Here is a 14,101-nt window from a genome sequence, read left to right on the forward strand (position 1 = left end):
TAAGTGCACAATAGATATTTGTAAATGAACGAAGGAATAAGTATGTCCTGGTGACCTCAAGGAGTTTTTCTGAAATGTAACTTGATATCATTACCTATGTCACCCTCTCCTGATGACTAGAAATACCTGTCCCAGTTTGCTTTTTGCCAACTTTCTACTTTCATTAGCAGCCTCTGCCTTGGCCACTAGATGGCACAAGAGGAAAGTTCCTTAAAGATCAGAACAGATACTCCAAAGACGCTGGCTGCAGTGTGAATAAAGCCACCATCCCTGGGGTTAATTAAGCAAAACAGGGAGCCAGCATTTCACCCAGCACATTGGAAGGAAGCAAAACCTCCACAACTCTGGACTTGAAATGAACTTTAAGCACTGATAAATACAAAGACAAAGACAAAAACAAAAACAAAAAACAAAAAAAAAAGAACACCCAACTCTCTGCAGATAGTAGTAATAAGATACCGAACCAAAAACAATAGCCTTGAACCAAATATTCTGGGACACCACGGAGGGAATCAGCAGAACTGGGACAAGGCAAGAAGAGAGGAGGCCAGATTGAATCAACCACCATAGTTAAGGGTTATCATTGTTGCACAGAGAGATCTGGAGCGGATCTGAAAAACGCCATTCGATACAACCGTTGCCCCATGTTTCAGTGTAATTTAGCGTGGACCAAAACGTATGTCGTTCTCATTTCAGAGTCAATGTTAGGAAATCTTTGTGTCTTCTATTTAAAATCATCAAAGAACTCCCTAAATATTGCTATAGGAAAACTGTGCTGTACAGACATCTGCTTACTATAGAAGTCAAGCATCTAGAGTTCAGAGTGGACAGAAAAATGAATTCAGGAGTACACAATGCTACCTTTTAAAATCTGGCTGTGGTTGGGGATCACTGCATGTGACTTACAGGTGCACCGGACAGCTCCCCTTGCTGAGATTCTGTGCTCACCAAGAAACTTTCTGATTATAAATGGACTCTGTAGATCTGGGGAGAAAAAGCTATGGTGGTTCCAGCACAAGCCCTTCCATCCTTGTGACAGTTGTATTTTTTACTGTGCCTTAATAAATTGGTATTCTGTTTTATTTTTTTTACTTTTATTTTTTTTAAAGATTTTATTTATTTGACAGAGAGAGAGATAGCAAGAGCAGGAACACAAGCAAGGAGAGTGGGAGAGAGAGAAGCAGGCTTCCCGCTGAGCAGGGAGCCTGATGCGGGGGGCTCGATCCCAGAATCCTGGGATCATGACCTGAGCCGAAGGCAGATGCTTAACGACTGAGCCACCCAGGCGCCCCGGTATTCTGTTTTAAACAGCAGTCTCCTATGAGCTTGGTAAATGTAAATTGCCATGAGGAAAGGGACTTCCTCTTAACGAAAGAAATTCTCTGAGCCTGTGAGACTCACAACCTCACATGGTGTTAAAGTCTCTGTTGAAAATCTCCTGTAACATCTCTTGGCAGACAACCAAGGCTTGGGTGACCTTGCTTTCACACTCCTAGGGCCAAGATTCTCCATCCTGGTTGCATATCAAAATTATCGAAATTATGAAGATGTTTAACTGATGCAGAGTCCCAGACTCCAGCCCCAGAGATTCTAATTCAGTAGATCTGGGGCTGACCCAGGAATCCGTATTCCTAAGGAACCCAACTGATTCTAACCTATGGTGTTTGAGGACTATTCCTCAGCTTAAGTATAATTTCACAGGTTAGTCCACAACCACAGAATCATGGACTATTTTACTTTAAAAGGGTCTCCAGAGCAATAAGAACTCCTTTTTACAGCATCCCTGAACCCTCAGCTTTCCGTGGAAGCTGGGCATAAAGAGGCCAGACAGGAAGCTGCTAGGCCATTAAAACTTAACAACAGTGAGAAACCGCAGACCTCTGGGAGCTTTAGCCTTTAGCTAGGAGTATCAAAGTGTCCCATTAGCTCCTGGAGAAGTGGTCCTGACTGGCCAAAACTGTATATATGAGATCAAAGCCAGATACATAATTTATGAGCCCAATCCAAAATAAATGATAATAAAGAACTTCAAGATGGTGACAGCAGAGTATTAAACAGGTATGGGGCCCTTCTGAGCATGGGGTCCCATATGATGACACAGGATGCACACCCATGAGGTTGGCCCTATACAGGACTACTAGGGCAGGATGATGATTTATAAATCAAGAGAGATCTGCATTCTTATCTGATATTCCTTCCAATCTGCTTGCTTTTCTCCACATAGCAGCCAAGGCAATCTTTTTAAAATGCATCTCTGGTCCTGTCACTTCCCTGCATCCTCTTGCTCTAGGATCAAGTCTCAAGCCTGGCCCACAAGTCCCCTGCCACCTGACCCCTACCTACCTCTCTTCCCTTATGTTCCCCATTCTCTCTGGACTCTAGTCACGCTGCCCTTGTTTCAGTTCCTCCCATTTTCCATGCTTCTTCCTGCTCAGATCTTTCACAGTGCTGTTCTCTGTGGCTAGAAGAATCTCCCCTACCCATCCTAACCTAGCCAGAAAGTATTTTTGAATGAATGAGTGCAAAACAACAACAAATGAAGAATTAGTGAAAATGTCAGGTGCTGAATGTGGCCCTCTTATTAAAGAAACATGTCTATTCCAAACCCCACTGACCTGATCACACTCATCACTCCCTATATGGATACTTGGCATTTAAACCTCCTTACATAAAGGGTAACCATACTTCCCAATGTTTCCAGGACCATCCCATTTTTTAACAGGGTGCTTATTAACAACACTTACTTTTGCTCACCAAACCACCTGTTTAGGTGATGAATTAGATGGACACTCTGCTTATATACCACACTTTAATAACATTTGAACCATCTCTTTCCTTCTCTCTCTGCAGAGGTAAATTGACAAGAGATAGCTTCTGTGTTTTGGTGGCTGTGGTATTAACAGCAAGAGCTTAAGTTATTAAACCGAGCAGCTTTAATCTGTGAGGTCTCCTGGAGCAATGGGGATTATTGTATTTTTACTCCAGAGCCCGTGTAGCTATTCCAATGAGCTAGGGTTTGCTCTCTGCAATCCCCACACTGGCCCCGTTGCCTTTCTCTAGACCCACTTCCTAACCGTGAGAGATGTGATGGAGTTTTACTTGGAGATTGACCCTGTCACCTTGAACCTGATCATCCTAGTAGCCAGCTACGTTATCTTGCTCCTGGTGTTCCTCATCTCCTGCGTGCTGTATGACTGCCGAGGCAAGGACCCCAGTAAGGAGTATGCTCCCGAGACCACCCTTGATGCCCAGCCCTCCATCCGCTTGGTGGTGATGCAGCAGAGCACTTCAGGGGATCCCTGGGCAAGGAGGCCTAGCCTTCATTTTGGGGATCCTGCTCCATTAGGGAAGAAAAGCACAATGGTGTGAAGCTGGCTAAGGGTGACTGGGGAGAGAGCACTAGACATTCTGGACAAACTGTTCTCCATGTGGCTGCGATTCTCTCGGCGTACCACCAGTCCTACTTGGCTATGTAAGTGGGAGCTCTGCCTTACCTTCTACGTTCTCATCACCCTCTTTGTGAATGAAGCAACCGTTTAAGGTAAGAAGACCAAGGTGGCCTTTGGTCAAGTTCTCCGGATGCAAAATCTCATTAATACTATCGTATAGTGAAGTTGTTGGGCCCTTCCTGGTGATGTTGTCCTTGCCATTTCTAGGAGAGATTGGTATTTGAGTAAGGTGCAGGGGTAGAAAACTCTTTCCTTCTTCCCTTCTAGGTTCTTTGGCTGGTCCAATAATTACATTGACATAAAACAGATGAACGGGAGAAAAACAAATTTAATTTTTATCTATGGAAGCCCCATAAAAAATATGAGCTCAAAGAAGTGACCAGAACAGGCAGATTTTATCTCCTTTAGACAAAAAAAAAAAGAAAAAAGAAAAAAGAAGAAGAAGAAAAATTTGTGAAGAATTGACAAGGCAAAGAAGTTTGGGTTTGGGGTAGTAAATTAGTGAGGAAGTAACAAGGTTTGTTTATATAGCTTTCTTGGCCCTAAATTCCCTATTTCTGGTGCCAAGAACACCTGCACTCCTGTTACAGGTAGCTTTCATATGGGAGATTTATTTCCTGCTTTCAGGGGGGACAAAGGAGGGTCAGAGTGTTTCTTCTTGCACCAGCTCTTTTTCAAGTAACTTTAATTCAGAATAATTAGTGGGCCAAAATGTCATATTTTGGGGTAGCATCTTCAACTCCCCTTCAAAGGGTTTAAAAAACAAAAGACAGTTGTGTGTGTGTGTGTGTGTATTTATTTGTATGTCTGTATAAAGAGGAATGAGACTAGCTTGCATCTACCCTATACTTAGCAGATTCTCTCTCCGAGGCAACCATTGAACTTTTCCAGACTTGAGATTATTATTCTTTCTGTACACACCAGGTCCTCACATTCTATTCCCCTGTGGGTCAGTATGGGGAACACAGCAATCATAGAGCATAGTGGCTAACCCCAAAGCTTGGAGCCTGGGTTCAAACCCTCTCTCCTCCACTCACTAGGTGTGTGACCAGAGCCATCACTTTGCGCCCCAACGCTAGTGGCAGGACCTATAGGCTGTATGGGATATTCAAATGAGTAATTTCACTGAAAGCACTCAAGACAGTGCTTGGCACCTAGGGTTAGCTAATTTTTTTTTTTTTTAAGATTTTATTTATTTATTTGACAGAGAGAGAGAGAGAACAAGTAGGCAGAGAGGCAGGCAAAGGGAGAGGGAGAAGCAGGCTCCCCACCGAGCAGGGAGCCCGATGTGGGACTCGATCCCAGGACCCTGGGATCATGACCTGAGCCGAAGGCAGCCACTTAACCGACTGAGCCACCCAGGCGCCCCAGGGTTAGCTAATTATTAATGATTATTAATATTATTAATGTTATTTCCTTTCATACTTCTCATCGAGGAGCTCAAACTCCAATCCTGTTCCAATACAAGATTCCTGAAGACTCACCACAAAATGTTGACATCCTATAGCTTTGGTATTTCGCCCCCCTGAGCACTGCCTACTCTCATCTCTCTCCCTTTCATTGTTGCTATTAACTAGTACATTTGTTTCCCTGCTCACTCATCTATTTCTACGATGTTGAATTATTACTTCTATTGTATGTTTTTATGAATCCTCCTTTCCCTGGGCTCAGAGTGACTTGCATATTCATTTAGTGATTTATGAAACCCCTTCTTCCAATCAAGCCCTGTGTGGAAATAACAAAGAAATTGTGTCATGACTGCGGCCCTCCCATCTTTGCTGCCTGATAGAGAGAGACGAAGTCAGGCATGACCTCCCCAATGAAGGACAAGAAAGCATGGCATTGTGAGAACTCCACACAGAGTGCAGGAGACCATAGATACATAAGTGCCTACCACACAGAAGGGGCTCAGGAAACATTTAAATAATGTTCAATGGCCAATTTCATCTTGGACTCAGGCATCACGGATAAGATTATGCATCCTGAAAAAATGAGGAGCTATTTTCTAGAAGGACTAAAGGATGTTGGGGGCTTGAAGGGTAAGACAGGAAATGGCATTTTAGACAGAAGGAAAGGCATAAATAGAGCTGGGACGCAGAAATTATAGAGTTCACTGACTATGAAAGTCTGACGGTTTCCAAACCTGTCAAGAAAAAGTGAGAAATTCCATCTCAATTTATCCTATAGAAAACTGAAGAGGAGGGACTGGCCCATCCTACTCTGCCAATTTCAGCGATGGGCACTGTTTTGCCTTTGGATTGTTTTTTGTTTTTTTTTTTTTAAGATTTTATTTATTTATTTGAGAGAGAGAATGAGATAGAGCATGAGATGGGAGGATCAGAGGGAGAAGCAGACTCCCTGCTGAGCAGGGACCCCACCCCCCGATGCGGGACTCGATCCCAGGACTCCAGGATCATGACCTGAGCCGAAGGCAGTCGCTCAACCAACTGAGCCACCCAGGCGCCCTGCCTTTGGATTGTTAAGTAGCCATAACACAAGTAAAGATAACCCCAGTTATTTTGTTTTCAAATTTTTTAAGATTTATTTCAAATTTTGTTCACATTTTAGCAGAAAGTCATATTTTCTCTTCAATATGTGATTTTAAAATTATATTGAAAATCCCGCAGAGGGTTTTTTTTCTTTTATGGTCAAGAAATCATCTTCACTTTAATAACGAAAATATAAAATGAATAGGAAAATCAGTAAATTCATAAGCAGCTTCTAAGAACCTGCCCTTACCCTAACCTGAGCTTCACCTGGGCTAACCTTCTTATTTCTTTTCCTTGTCATGGGAACATATGTATCAGTGGACACAAAAATGTATCAGTGGAGAAAAAAAAAGACAGTCAACCATAAAAAAGTGATAATAATAATTAATTTAGCCTTTTGAGGAAGAGAAATATAAAATGTTTGATTCTTCTAATTTTAAAGTTAAGAATATAAAGTAAACATCCATTCAACATGCTTTTAAATGGACATATTTTCGCTTATGTTTCAATTCCATAATGGGGACAGTTGAAGAGGACAGATTAACAGAGATGGAGTGTAGAGAAATAACTCCAAAGAGAGAAGAAGAAACAAAAAAACCCACCAAATAATAGTAATAACAAAAATAGATAAGGGGAACAGAAATAAAGTCAGGGGAGAGACACAAAAGAAGGAAACTATAAAGACTCTAAAGTGAATGTTGGAATAAGAAGTATCAAGCTTTTCCAAGCCTCTGGTTTGTTCGATTTGTGGTTCATTCCATTTGTGTTCTACAGGCAGGAACTGGCTTCTTAGCATTTAAAACAATCTTTTCTGCCTAGAATGTATGTTTAGAATCTTATGAGAACTAGAAACACCTTTCAGAATTTTGCCAATGAGGAGAGCAGCCTGGAAGGAGGAGTGATGGCCCCAAGAGGACTTGGCTTCAGAGCTGGGACTATGATCCTGTTATTCCCTTTTCCCTGGAACCCCTACCCCTCACAGTGCTCTTTCTATAGCACCATCTCTTACCTGCTTGTATTTTAAAACTTCATTATTTATTTCTTATCTTTTCTTTTCTTTTAAAGATTTATTCATTTATTATTTGAAAGAGAGGGGGAGGGAAAAAGGGTGAATAGGGGGAGGAACAGAGAGAGAGAGACAAGCAGACTCCCCACTGAGCATGGAGCCCTACTCATAAGATCATGACCTGAGCAGAAATCATGAATCAGGCACTTAACCCACTGAGCCACCCAGGAATTCCTATTTCTTTTTTTTTTTTAATTTTTTATTGTTATGTTAATCACCATACTTTTTACATCATTAGTTTTTTTTTTTTTAAGATTTTATTTATTTATTTGAGACAGAGAGAATGAGAGAGAGAGAGAGCACATGAGAGGGGGGAGGGTCAGAGGGAGAAGCAGGCTCCCCGCTGAGCAGGGAGCCCGATGCGGGACTCGATCCAGGGACTCCAGGATCATGACCTGAGCCAAAGGCAGTCGCTCAACCAACTGAGCCACCCAGGCGCCCTACATCATTAGTTTTTGATGTAGTGTTCCATGATTCATTGTTTGTGCATAACACCCCGTGCTCCATGCAGAACGTGCCCTCCTTAATACCCATCACCAGGCTAACCCATCCTCCCACCCCCGTCCCCTCTAGAACCCTCAGTTTGTTTTTCAGAGTCCATCGTCTCTCATGGTTCATCTCCCCCTCCGATTTCACCCTCTTCATTCTTCCCCTCCTGCTATCTTCTTCTTTTTTTTTTTCTTAACATATATTGCATTATTTGTTTCAGAGGTACAGATCTGTGATTCAACAGTCTTGCACAATTCATAGCGCTCACCATAGCACTCCCCATACCCTCCCCAATGTCTATCACCCAGCCACCCCATCCCTCCCACTCCCCTCCCCACTCCAGCAACCCTCAGTTTGTTTCCTGAGATTAAGAATTCCTCATATCAGGGGCGCCTGGGTGGCTCAGTTGGTTAAGCGACTGCCTTCGGCTCAGGTCATGATCCTGGAGTCCCTGGATTGAGTCCCGCATCGGGCTCCCTGCTCGGCAGGGAGTCTGCTTCTCCCTCTGACCCTCCCCCCTCTCATGTGCTCTCTCTCATTCTCTCTCTCTCAAATAAATAAAATCTTTAAAAAAAAAAAAAAAAGAATTCCTCATATCAGGAAACAAACTGAGGGTTGCTGGAGTGGGGGGTGGGGTGGGAGGGATGGGGTGACTGGGTGATAGACACTGGGGAGGGTATGTGCTCTGGTAAGCGCTGTGAATTGTGCAAGACTGTTGAATCTCAGATCTGTACCTCTGAAACAAATAATGCAATATATTTTAAGAAAAAAAAAAAGAAGATAGCAGGAGGGGAAGAATGAAGGGGGGGAAATCGGAGGGGTAGACGAACCATGAGAGACGATGGACTCTGAAAAACAAACTGAGGGTTCTGGGGGGGGGGCGGAGGATGGGTTAGCCTGGTGATGGGTATTGAGGAGGGCACATTCTGCATGGAGCACGGGGTGTTATGCACAAACAATGAATCATGGAACACTACATCTAAAACTAATGATGTAATGTATGGGGATAATATAAGAATTAAAAAAATTTAAAAAAAAAGAAAAAGAATTCCTCATATCAGTGAGGTCATATGATACATGTCTTTCTCTGATTGACTTATTTCGGTTAGCATAACACCCTCCAGTTCCATCCACGTCATTGCAAATGGGAAGATCTCATTTCTTATTTTTTAAATAAAGCTTTATTTCCCAGTGGAATGATTCATGGCACAGCTGTGAAGTTGTAACTAATGTTTTCAAAGCTGGTGGAATGGATTGCTGGCTAGAACCAGACGTCCCTTTAACATTCAAATAAGGCCTTATTTTTTGTTTCCTTATGGGATTAAGATGTCCTTAGTCCACCTCCTTTGAATACATTATTCTCCCATCACACACAATTTTTATGAAAGCAAATGCAATATTGTGGCCCAACCCAGATGATAGCTGTAGGAAGGACACAAAGAAAATGCTTTCAAGGCAAGAGAAGGGAGGGAGAGCATGGAGATGTATCACAAATCTGCTACATACCAGATACTGTTTATTCATATCTTTCAATCCTCCTCCTCCCCTATGAGATGGACACAATGAAAACCAGTTAAAGATAAGGAAATGGAGGCTGAGGGAAGCCCTAGAGCTTGTCCAAGGCCACACAGCTGGTACACGTGGAAGGCAGGATTTGAACTCAGTTCTAAATATGTGGTTTTCTGCCACCTGTTTTTTCCCAGCTGTTCCAGAGCAATAAGTAGCCAGCCCATGTTCGCTCCACACTGCCTCTCTCCTGTGCTAGAACTGCGTACCCAGGAAGCTGCTATAAATGTCCGTTAAATAATCTAATGGCCTTTCAGATTTTCTCCTCTGAATAAGATGACCGTAGTTTCCATCAGAGGAAAAAATAAATTATTGTAATTTGGCCAGAACATTATCTTCTGATGTTCCAGAAGTTGCCAGGATGGAGTGGTCTAAGATGGGCTTTGTACCAGAAATGGCCAAACTCAAGTCCCGCTGTTACTATGTGCTGTTGAGCCATTTGGGCATCAGTTAACTTCCTAAGCCTTCTTCCTCACCTTAAAAATGAGTGTAATCCTAACGCCACTGAGGCTTAGAATAATATATATAAAGTATCTGGCATAGGTAGGATTTCAACAAAATGAAGGCCATCATTATTATACTGGCAGATACAGTGAAAATAAGTAGGAGGACCTCATCACTTGAAAGCTCAGATAGCTCAGGCAGGTCCAGGCTCATTTATGGGAGCGTTGAGAAGCAGGAGTGTGGGGTTGAGAGTTGCCACATGTGCTAGAAATTTGGAAATAGGGGAAAGGGTCTGTGATGTGCTGAATTGTGCCCACCCCCAAATCCATACATTGAAGTCTTTACCTCAGTACTTCAGAATGCGATCTTATTTTGAAATAGGATCATTACTGGTGTAATTAGTTAATACAAGGTCCTACTAGAGCAGGGTGGACACCTAATCCAATATAACGGGTATCCTTATAATAAAGGGAAATCTGGACACTGACCTGCATGCAAGGAGAACACCGTGTGAAGATGGGAGTCATGTGACCACTTGCTGAGAAACTACCAGCTGGTAAAGAGAGAAGATCCTTCCCTGGTGCCTTTGGAGGGAACAGGGCCCTGCAGACACCTTGACCTGAGACCTATAGCCTCCAGAACTGTGAGACAATACATTTCTGTTGCTTAAGCCCCTCAGTTTGTGATGTTTTGTTAGGACAGCCCTCGCAGACTAATACCATGTCTAAAGGGAATGTTTAGTACACGTGATGGGATGCTTACCATTTCAAGGCCCTTTAGGGTCAGTGACATTATTCCTTTGGATGTGACAGCATGCTGAGTTGGGCCTTGGACAGAAGCTAGAAGGCCAGGCTTTGTCAGAGTTACCTAGGAAATAGACCCTGCGTAAGCAGAGTATTCATTTGTTGTATTTTTAAGGAGGGTAGAATACAGAAAAAATGTCTCTAGGAAGAAAATGTGCTGTGGTTTTGCTAGATAAAATGTGAGGGATAATTGTTAAGAGTGAGGAACTCTCAGTTCTATAAAGAGGACCAAGGAACAAGTGACAAAGAAAAGATGCTATGGAGTCCAAGTGCAAATCAACTGGGTTAAAGGAAAAAAAAAATCAAAACTAGTCCTAAAGAATCCAAGTCTCTCCAGACTACAGGACCTATAGGTTATAGGTCTATAGTGTCCCATAAATACTTTAAAAGCCACTTAGTGAGTGCCTGGCTCATTATTTAAGATTAAATGACAATTCGTAGGGGGGAGGAACAATTATTCTTATTTTAGAGACGAGGGAGTTTCAGATTGTCTTGCATAAACCTTTCAACTAACAGAATAGGATTAACAGAACCCACGGATTCTGACTCAGTCCTGAGTTTGCCCTATAATTCCATAGCTGCCCAGAATCTATGCAGAGTAATGGAGTGATTCACCAAGCTGGATGCAGGAAGTCCACACTTTTGTGAATGTCTCCCACTGCCTTTACTTCTGCGGAAGCACCGAATAACACAGTCCTTCCTTTTTTTTTAAAGATTGTATTTATTTATTTGAGAGAGAGGGCATGCACATGAGCAGGGGAGGGGGTTGGGGGGGGCAGGCAGAGGGAGCAGCAGATTCCCCGCTGAGCAGGGAGCCCCACACAGGGCTCAATCCCAGGACCCTGGGATCATGACCTAAGCCGAAAGCAGACACTTAATTGAATGAACCACCCAAACGCCCCAACAATCCTCTTGATTAGGGCAAAAGTCCCCAAGAACTAGAGGGTAGATGAAGTCCAGTTCAGCTCAATAGCATCGAGGACAGCCTTTTTCTCATAACTTCATCCTCCCTGAGAACACTTGTGGTTAAACTATAGAAACTCAGAGTACATGTATTATCTACCTCTGTTGTAACAGTTCATTTGGACTTTAACCCTCTTGGGCTGTCAGTGTTTTAGATAAGGGCTTTGTGACACTGGGATCGAGAAAAATCTTAGCTATTTCACATCCTCCCAAGATAACAAGAAGTCCGCACATATTTATTTTGTGTTCAAGGCTTCTGTAGACTCAGCTGTTATTTAACTAAACACCAGGATCTGCTGGTTCTCTGACACATCTACAGCCTGGTGGCCTTGGCTGCAGTCTAAAGCTGACAGAAGTGCAAGGCTCAGGAAATACTAGAAAGGCGAGGACATGGTCTGGAAAGATGAAGGGGACCAAGGGAGAGAAAAGCATACTGCTGCAAAGGAGGGCTTGAAATTGCCCGAGAGTGGCTCAGCAGAACTGTGGCTGTGGAATTTGGAATCTGAACTGAATTGTCAGAATTGATGAAGACATTTTTTTTTTAAAGATTTTATTTATTTATTCATGAGAGACAGAGAGCGAGAGAGGCAGAGGCAGAGGGAGAAGCAGGCTCCCCGCAGAGCAGGGAGCCTGATGCGGGTCTCAATCCCAGGACCCTGGGATCATGACCTGAGCCGAAGGCAGACGCTTAACCGACTGAGCCACCCTGGTGTCCTGATGAAGACATTTTTGGCAATTAATCAGTGAAAAACTGCTTGCCATTAGGGGCAGGAGGAAAGCTAATATTATAATAGAATGTTGGAGAAAAACTAATGTGTGACAGTCATTATATACCTACTCAGAACAAAAAGCAGATCCAGACAAGGACAACTGGTTTTGTCAATGTCAACAAGACTGAATTTGACAACTCTTGCCATCAAAAAAGTTTCCTGATATTTAACCTACATCTCTTCTGTTCTTATACTTTACATTCATTTTCTCTCACTAACTATCCCCACGTTGGTGCTTCTTCAAGTCGAAGTCTGTTTTGCACTCTTCGTAAGGAGCATAAACCATGACAAATGGCCTCAGCTTAGGCATATGGTGATGCACTGGTTTCCTAGTTTTCTGGGGTGTATTAGCAAACTTATTGTCCCCAAATGTAAAAATAATGAACTTACCACCATGCATGGAACATTGACAATGTGAAACAGATCAGATTTATGGAAGCCTCAGAGACAATCCTTAATTTTTAGTAGAACATTGCCTTTTATTTCCGTCCTGAGTGAATTTCAATCACCTTCCCCCTAAAACCTTGTTTTAAGATGGTCACGGTGGTTAAGAATTAAAAAGTTGTTCTTTTTTTTTTTTTTCTTAAGTGTGTGTATTAGTTAGAGTTTGTATTTGGTTATGATTAACAAAGACACAAGATACAATGGCTAAAACATGATGGGAACTTTGTTCTCTCTCCTGTATCCTGAGGTTGGGAGGGAAATGGTTCAGCCTTGGTACAGTGGTTCCAAGACGTCCCCAATGTTCCTGGTACCTTCATTTCTGATCCACCAGCTTTACTTCATGATTTCCACCCATGGGGTTGTCTTCGCATTACAAGATGGCTACTGCAGCTCCAAACCTTATGTCTGAGTTCCAGGCAGGGAGAGGAATAGAGGGGAAGGGCAAATGGGCACATACCAGTCAGCTGACACACCTACTTAACACCTTCTACGTATATTTCATTGGCTAGAACTTCATCAACTATCTGTTCCTTTTTGCAAGGGAAGCTGGAAGATGCAGATTTTTCCTGGCTACATTGACATTGCCCCCCTAAATCAGGGTTCTTAGAAAGGAAGAGGGAGAGAATGAATCTGGGACAGGGTATTGTCCTAGTGGGGTTACTTATCCTTCTAAAATGAATACATGTTTGTTAAGGTAAGCCTGAAAACTATGGAAAAGGAAAGGAAAGAGATGATGATGATGTTAACCACCCAAAATGACCTCCAGCAGCATTTAATGTAACTGTATGCTTGTTTTTTATTAATAATTATAATTATTTTTTCTGATCATATTTTTTCTGATTATAAAAAAATGCCTGTTCATTGGGAAAACTTTGAGCAAAGTATAGAGAAGAAAATAGGAATCATCCATAATCCCATTACCCAGAGATAATCACTAAGCTATTTTGTTGCATTTTCTGCCATATATATATACATATTAATAATCACAGCATGTGTATGGTGATTAACATAATTAAAAAAATAATCACAGCATGTGTATAACTTGGTATCTTTTTTCATTTTCTAAATAATACAAGTGACTTTACATATGACCCTAGCTACTGTATCTCTACACCCTTGTAACAGAGCATTCCAAATGGTGGTTGCAGAGCTATTTGGAAAATTCTTTAAGTCAGAGAGCATGAATAGCGTAGATACTGTAGACCCATTGTCTCCTGCCCTGCTTCTGGGAGACCATCCGGCAGATCTGGCTACTGTACTCTCATTTTCAGACTATATCATATGATCTTCTTTCTGCATTTTTTCACCTTAAAAAGTGGCAAGTACACATGCCGAGAATTAAAATGATTCTTTGGGGAACATGACCTGTCACCCATTCTTACCATATGGCTCACAGAGGTGGATTTTGCTCTGGCTTGTAAATTCATAGGACCTCCAAGCTAGGTAGGACCCTCCTGGCTCATCAGTCCAAACCTCTAATGTGACAACGAAGGGAAGCAGAAAGGAAAAGTGCCCTGCTGAGGGTCACAGATGGCATGGTCAGTACCCGGGTGCCTTTCTGATAATCTTCCATCTACTTGAGATGCTTTGGATGATGAACTAATTCGTAAACTTCGAA

General features: G+C 42.4%; 2 protein-coding genes across 3 annotated transcripts in view; both read left to right on the forward strand.

The window, feature by feature from the left end:
• Positions 1 to 14,101, forward strand: part of MMD (monocyte to macrophage differentiation associated) — a 153,466-nt gene that overhangs the window by 13,598 nt on the left and 125,767 nt on the right. The gene's annotated exons all lie outside the window — the stretch shown is intronic.
• On the forward strand, positions 3,037 to 4,198 carry SMIM36 (small integral membrane protein 36). Its single transcript, XM_045889203.3, has one exon. The coding sequence runs from the start codon at positions 3,088 to 3,090 to the stop codon at positions 3,367 to 3,369; it is 282 nt and encodes a 93-aa protein (XP_045745159.1). The 5' UTR covers positions 3,037 to 3,087; the 3' UTR covers positions 3,370 to 4,198.

The sequence above is a fragment of the Mirounga angustirostris genome, unplaced genomic scaffold, assembly GCF_029215605.1.
Source record: "Mirounga angustirostris isolate CCGP_5_RB_7025 unplaced genomic scaffold, mMirAng1.0.hap1 SCAF_17, whole genome shotgun sequence".
Lineage (NCBI taxonomy): Eukaryota > Metazoa > Chordata > Mammalia > Carnivora > Phocidae > Mirounga > Mirounga angustirostris.

Bases quoted from the DNA above. Each gene is read 5' to 3' on its own strand.
- SMIM36 (XM_045889203.3), top strand. From the start codon at position 3,088: ATGGAGTTTTACTTGGAGATTGACCCTGTCACCTTGAACCTGATCATC.